Genomic DNA, 7,586 nt, shown 5'->3' with positions numbered 1-7,586 from the left:
AATCACAGCGTTAAATTTCGCATTTTTTTTTTTATTTCATTTCTTATGAAGCATTTTATTTTTGTTTTAATTTTACTTCCCTACATACAGTAACATGATCAGCAGCAACATCATCCGCAGCAGCTACGATTAAAGGAAAGGAATATTGTTAATTTGTCACATGAACTGCTCAGAAAAAATATATAACTACTACTTCATCCTTTTTTTTTAACCACGAAAAAAAAGATTACTATTTATTATGCGCAAGTAATTGAAGAAATAAAACATTTTATGCCTATGCATACGGAGCATGAATAATATTTAGAGCTTAACTGATTTGTATATCAGTTGTCACTACACATATATATTAATACAGATTAACAACATTTCCAAAGAATTTCGACATAGGTTTTGATTAACCATATGATAAAAATATTATCTAATAGCCTGTTTTCTTTTTTCTTTAGTTCAATGAAAAAAGTATGTTTTGCGTATGTTATTATATAACATAACTATAATAGGAGAGGTAAAAGCAAAAAGGTAGTTTCTTGCATAATTTTAATTTTATATATTTTTTTTTTTTTTCGTTTGGGTTGAAAAAAAAGGTATATTGATAATCAACACACACATGATAAAATGTGCATTCGGCGAGAAAAAAGAGTGCACATGCGTTAACATACGTACGACCAAGCATACCAGTATATATGTACTAACTTATCAAATACCTACGTATACTTAAACATATAAATTACATGCTTATAGGCATAAACCTTTGAACACACAGTAAATGTAAATATAAATGCGATAAAATTGGGTAAAAACGATATAAAGTTTAGCCATATTCTCCTTTTTCTTTACAAAAAAAAAAAAAAAATCAAATAAACAATTTTTACGTTATTTATATGCTTCATGGTATTCCACAATTTTTATCATTTTTTGGGTGCAGAAAATGTCTCAAAATTAGTTGTTTTTATGGTGAACTAAATTTTTTGAAATTTTTTGTACTTTTCTATAATTTCTTCAATTTTTGCAGTATTTCCGACTTGTTGTAAATTTGGTTAACTTATTAAAAATTTTGTTAATTCATTTTTCATTTTACATTATATACTTATGTTCACTTACTATGTTAATATTTTTTTGTGTTTTCTCGTAAACCTTTGCCTCCTTTTTTTCGCGTTTTTACGTTACGATGTTCATGTAATATGCTTATCTAAGGCCATTTTTTTTTTTTTTTTTTTTTTTTTTTTTTTTAATTTCACTTAAAGATGAAAAAAAAATGCATGAACACTTTCAAATGTATTCCTATGGAATCTAGAAGAAAATTTTCGAAACTAAGTCAAAATTATAGTTCATCAAAAGGAAACATAAAAGATGTGAATTTTCATTATTTGAATTGTCATAACAGTAAAAATAAACCAGCCTCTTTTATCCATGACCTTAATTTTATGAAATGTATTTTATCAAATAATGGGGGAAAATTAAGAGAAGAAAATTCGTCTATACATGAAAAGGAATACTTGAATAAAAATAGTACAAAGGATGGAGGAAAGCTAATAACTATTATTTTAAATAATACATTATGTGGAAATTCATCGAATATTATTTCCAATTCGGACATTCTGATATGCGCGGATGGGGGTGCTAATCGGCTGTATAATTTGTGCGGGGAAGTTGATAAAAAGAAAATGCAAAATGAAAAATGTAATGTACATAAAGAGAGGGAAATGTATGGAAAAAGGCACGAAATAGACAGCCAAAAAGAGAGACAAAAACTAACTGAATCACAAATACAAACGCACAAAAATAACAGTATGGAAAAGGTCGATATGAACATGTTAGTAACAAATAGAAAAGAGTCATGTACAGGTGAAGCATTAAAAGAGAATAAAAACAAGAATTTTAAAAGTGCAGAATCGTACACATATGAAGAGGATCTGCATGTAAATAAAGACAAATTATTTTATATATTTAACAAACTATGTAAAAAAGATCAAAAAAGTCTAAAATTTCGTCAGAATGTTTTACCAGATTTAATATGTGGTGATTTTGATAGCATAAATGAACATGTGTATGATTATTATAAGAGCAAATCAGTTTTATTTGAGAAATGCGAAAATCAAGAAAACACAGACTTAGATAAGTGCATTGAAAAAATAAGACAGCATGTTAACAATAATGATAAAATACTAATTTTAGGAGCAACAGGAAATAGATTTGATCAGACGTGTGCAAATATTTCCTCATTATACAAAAGTGTTTCCTTAAATAGTCTTTATTTAATAGGGGAAAATAATTTCTTGTTTTTATTAAAAGAAGGAAATCATATTATACATATAAATTTTCAAATTTTTGAAAAATTTTGTGCAATATTACCAATTGGAGGAAAATGTAAAGTTAAAACAGAAGGATTGAAATATAATTTAAATTATGATTGCTTAAGCTTCGATGCTTTAATTAGTTCATCAAATGAAATTATTTCAAATGAGGTAAAAATTTTTAATGATTCGCCAATAATATGGTATTCTCAGCTGAAAAATGCGGAATTGTGTGTGCAGTGTTCGGGTTGAATCAGCTAGTAAAAATGGATTTTTTTTTTTTTTTTTTTTATTAGACGTATATATATACATATATATATGTGTATGTATGTATTTTTTTTTTTTTATATTCACATACGCTATCCGTTGACGAGCTGGGATAGGCAACTTGTGCGATTAAAAATAATTTAACTTACAATGTGATAAGTATTTGTGGGATGTTTACGAAAACGAAGTGTCGAAGTGGTTTATGAAAAAGCAAATAGACAGAATAAAAGCAACAACAAAAAAGTAAAATAAAAAAATGAAAAGGTAAATAAATGAATAGGTGCACGTACAAATTTATAAATGAGGAAGCACACAAACGAATTAATAAATAAACGAATAGGTACATAAATTATCAAAACTGTGTTGTGGGATAAACGGCACAACGCTCTTTTAACATTATGCATAAATGAAATAGAAAAAGGGTCTAGCAAAAAAACATTATCATTTATTGTAATATATATGAAAGGATAAAAGATACTTGACACGAAAACGAAAATCCGAATTGTATATATTAAATTTAATTCCCTGAAAAATGGCTAGGTAAAATAAGCGAAAGGATGGCTCGGATGGCTCGGATGGCTCGGATGGCTCGTATGCCTCGACACATGCATATATATGCACACATGCGTGTATATGTACCTGTTCACGTGCATATATTCATATACACGTGTTCATGCGGAGGCCCTTATAAGCGGGTTTACCCGAAGGAACTAGGCAAAAGGTACATCAGTGTACACCTCGTTTTTGTTCTTGGCCTTATTTTTCACCTTCTTCGTTTCAAAAGTGTGTTCAAAGTTTGTATCTTCGTCATATGAGAATAATTTATTTTTTTTTATTTTTTTTTTTTCTTTATTCAAATCATCGTTAGCCATTTGATTATACGAATTAAAATTGTTTGCAATATTTGTCGGTTCACAATTTGCTTCTGTTTTAATAAAAATATCGATAGTAAATGGATAAACGTTGACTTCTTTTTTATGTGGTATATCTAATGATAACAAAGCATTAGACACTTCAATGTGAAAAGTAGAGCTATCCGGTATAAATACTTTCTCCCTTGAATTATCTTTTTTACTTTTACATATAAAAAATAAATTATTTAACGTGTTTTTATCAATATATTGTTTCGGAATTATATCTGTTTCAATGGTGTGTAACAAAATACTATGTCTTCTTATTAACAATGATAATAATTTGGGGGACTGTGTTTTTTTAAAAGCATGATAAATTAAATCCACATATATTGGTAAAAAATGAAATATACATTCAAAACTTATAAAATTGGTTATAGCTATTGGCATCCATAACACACCCCTTATATCAATCCCATCCTTTTGTATACTCTCTTTTAAATATAAAAATAGTTTGTTGACTTCATCATAATAATCTAATTTTCCCGCTGCAATTAGGGCATACGCACACAGGTATTTATTGATGACGATGTTGTTGTTCTTTTTGCCCCAGAAGTGGTAGTCACTTACGCGGTTATCACGTACGCGGTTATCACGTACGCGGTTATCACTTACGCGGATATCACTTACGCGGTTATCACTTACGCGGTTATCACCCTCTCTTTTGCTACTCATGCGGTTACCGCCTATACTAGTGGCATAAAAATGGTTCACCCCATTTTTCAGATCCAACCCCCTTAGCTGACTGTTCATATAAAGATATTTATCCCTTTGCTCTAAATATCGATTTATTTTTGCATATGCCATTTTCAGCAATTGTAAATCTCGCACTCTCACTTTTGAAAGGGCATAAACTACCTTAATTATATCAGTGCAAGAAAAATTATTAAAATGATATTTTATATGATCACAAATGGTTTCATAAAAACATACATCTTCTAATGCTGCATCAGCATACGTATTTACAATTATAGTAATTTCATTGGGAGTATATGTATGTATATTATTCTGTACATATTTAGCTAGCATAAACATACAAAATTCATCAATATATTTACATGTCCCAATAGTAAATATAAAATTTGTAGTCATATATGGTGGAATTAATTCTAAATTGTCACATAATAAGTCTGAGTGTGCATATAATATATTGTTATCTATATGACCAAAGACATATTTCATTATATATATTAGTAGTATCTTAGCTAAAACCTTATTTTTTATAGTACATAAATTATTCTTCATATATAAATAATTTTGTCTACTTAGCTGGAAATGTTCATTTTCATACTCTATCGCATTTAAGCTAAATTGGTTTAATTTTTCATTAATGTTATAATCTGTTATATTGGCCTTACTACTATGATGATCAGGATCGAGGTATGATTCCTCTCCACATTCTCCTTCGTTTAACGACGATTCGTTTCTTGTATTCACTTGTTGCTCTGCATTTAACTTTTCTCTACCAACGCAATATGGAGCAGATTGACTGTGCTTATATGCACCCTCCTCATCAGTACTGCATCTGCTATTGCCTCTGTTACTATCACTAGTACTACCGCTGCTACTACCGCTGCTACTACCGCTGCTACTACTGCTGCTACTACCGCTGCTACTACCGCTGCTACTACCGCTGCTACTACCGCTGCTACTACCGCTGCTACTACTGCTGCTACTACCGCTGCTACTACCGCTGCTACTACCGCTGCTACTACCGCTGCTACTACCGCTGCTACTACCGCCGCTATTGCTAACCAGGGGTACATCCCAATGTGAGCCTGGGTGGGGGGTGATTTCGTCTGCCTCATCGTACGGCTCCTCGATTTCCCCCTTCGAACTATTATTGCTGTTACTTATTTTATTAATTACATTTACATAATTTGACAGCTGGTTCACAATATTTATGTACAGGTCCCTATTTTTTATTTCGTTAACGCACATTAACAAAAGATAGTCATATAAATACAAAAAAGAAATGGAATTCTGTTTTGCAGAAATACACTTATATATATTAATAAAAATACTAGTGAGTAATTTTTTATTTATGTATTCTTTATTCTTATAAAGAACATTTTCGTTTGATGCATTTTTAATAACATTACTTTTGTCTGTTGACATGGATATATTATTATGATGAAGGACTGTTAACACGACTAGCAAATTATTTATTTCTTGTGAAGTTAATAAATTATAATCCATCCTTTTAACAATATCTATAAATAAATTTTTATTATCTTTGTGAATATAACTAAAAAAAATAGTACCATCAAAATGGTAAGAAGGGAGGAAAGGAGAAAAGGAAGACGAAGAAACGGAGCTATTACTATTTTTTTTTTTATGAACATAAGTTAGAGGAAATACAATAAAGTAATCCATATAATCTTTATTAACATTTTTCTCTTTATAATTCCATATATCACATTTTTTTAATTCTGAAATAAATTTATACATGTTATTATTAAGAAAATATTTCAGGCACACCCGATCATTTTCCTTACTTCGGATAATGTCTTCTTTGTTTATTCTTGCCCTCCCTATGTTATGAATGTAATAAACATTATTCGTGCTAGTGCTATTTGTGTTGTTCGTTCTGTTCGTTCTGTTAGTACTGCTAGTGCTGTACGTGTTGGTCGCTCTGTTCGTGCTATTTTTATAGTATTCGCTCCTACTACTGCTACTGCTACTGCTACTACTGCTACTACTGCTACTACTACTACTACCCTTACTGCTTTTATTTTGGTTAAAGTACTCTCTGGAGCTCATCAAATGAACCAATGATGTTGCACTAGCAACGTATTTCATAATTTTCAAACATCCTTCTACTTCACTCCTTGCACATTTACCTTTTAAGTTACTATTAATTAAGTCAATATAATCATCATATAAATCACTTGGTTTACTTTTGTTATATAACGAATAGAATTTACTTAGCTGTTCATCGTCTTTGATGCTTCTGATATCATAATATCTCTCTCCAGCTATCCTAGAGTTATAACCATTTCCAGTTGTACATGTGTTTCTCTTAACAACTTTATTAATGCACCACAGAAAATAAATTTTATTTTTTTTCGTTACTATACCTTTTCGAAGCATCTTAAAATTTTAATTCGAAAAGGTAAAAACAGAAAAAAAAAAAAAAAAAAAAGAGACAGAGAAAGAGTTACAAGGGATATGCTACATATATACGAACATATTATGTGTGTGTTCATATGTATTATGAAGAGTACAAAGCAGTATGTTTTGTCATTAGTAATTTGCAACCATACTCATTTTTGCAGGACTCTGTAATATGGAAGCGCTTCCGCTCAAAAAGTACACATATACCGCTTGGAAATGGGGGAGGAGGGGAAAAATTATATATATATATATGTATATATATATATATAGATATAGATATAGATATAGATATAGATATAGATATAGATATAGATATAGATATAGATATATGTGTATCAATTCCGTCAGAAGCTAATTGAATGTGAAAAAGTTATGAGTACGGCATGCCCAAGTTGAGGCACTAAAATAAGTGTTAGTTAATGCCCAGAATTATTGAAGCACCATTTTGGCGTATAATACCGATATACAGTAGTGATACACGGTAGTGTTACCCAAAATGATATACAATACTTATGTATAATACTAATATATAATGCTACTCTATAATTCTTTGAATATATTTTTTCTTTCCCTTTAACTAGCAGGCCTGACAAATAACGGTGTTCCCATTTGTTCGACGTTTAGCAGTTCAAAAATATTATATAAATTTGAAGAGATAAATATATAGCATAAGTTGCACAGGAGAACAAAAGAAAAAGAAGTAACACATGATACATATATGTATATATATATATGTACATTCATATATACTTTGTTTACGTATTTATTCGTACCCGTATTCAATGTACCACTAACATACGCAGGAAATTGCTTCATATTTGTATATCATCCCTCTCCAATTTTATTTGCATAATTTGATATTAAAAAAAAAAAAAAAAAAAAAAAAAAAAAGTAACTATCAATCGTTTTAAAATATTAGAGATGAATTACGTAGAGATAATTTTTGCAAATAAATCAAAAAATACAGAATTTAGAAGAGGGGTAATTTCTGTCGTAA

General features: G+C 29.6%; 2 protein-coding genes across 2 annotated transcripts; one reads left to right on the top strand and one right to left on the bottom strand.

Moving 5' to 3' along the window:
- Window positions 1-1,244: 1,244 nt before the first annotated feature.
- Window positions 1,245-2,546, top strand: MKS88_002026 (thiamine pyrophosphokinase; the record flags this gene model as incomplete). Its single annotated transcript, XM_067215002.1, has 1 exon — window positions 1,245-2,546. One exon carries the CDS (start codon window positions 1,245-1,247, stop codon window positions 2,544-2,546), a length of 1,302 nt encoding a protein of 433 aa, XP_067074323.1.
- Window positions 2,547-3,271: 725 nt separating this feature from the next.
- On the bottom strand, window positions 3,272-6,565 carry MKS88_002025 (heptatricopeptide repeat-containing protein; the record flags this gene model as incomplete). The annotated part of the gene is made up of 1 exon (XM_067215001.1): window positions 3,272-6,565. The coding sequence occupies one exon, from the start codon at window positions 6,563-6,565 to the stop codon at window positions 3,272-3,274; it is 3,294 nt and encodes a 1,097-aa protein (XP_067074322.1).
- Between the last annotated feature and the right edge of the window lie 1,021 nt (window positions 6,566-7,586).

Source organism: Plasmodium brasilianum, chromosome 7 (assembly GCF_023973825.1).
Source record: "Plasmodium brasilianum strain Bolivian I chromosome 7, whole genome shotgun sequence".
Lineage (NCBI taxonomy): Eukaryota > Apicomplexa > Aconoidasida > Haemosporida > Plasmodiidae > Plasmodium > Plasmodium brasilianum.
This window is presented reverse-complemented; position numbering and strand designations above follow the sequence as displayed.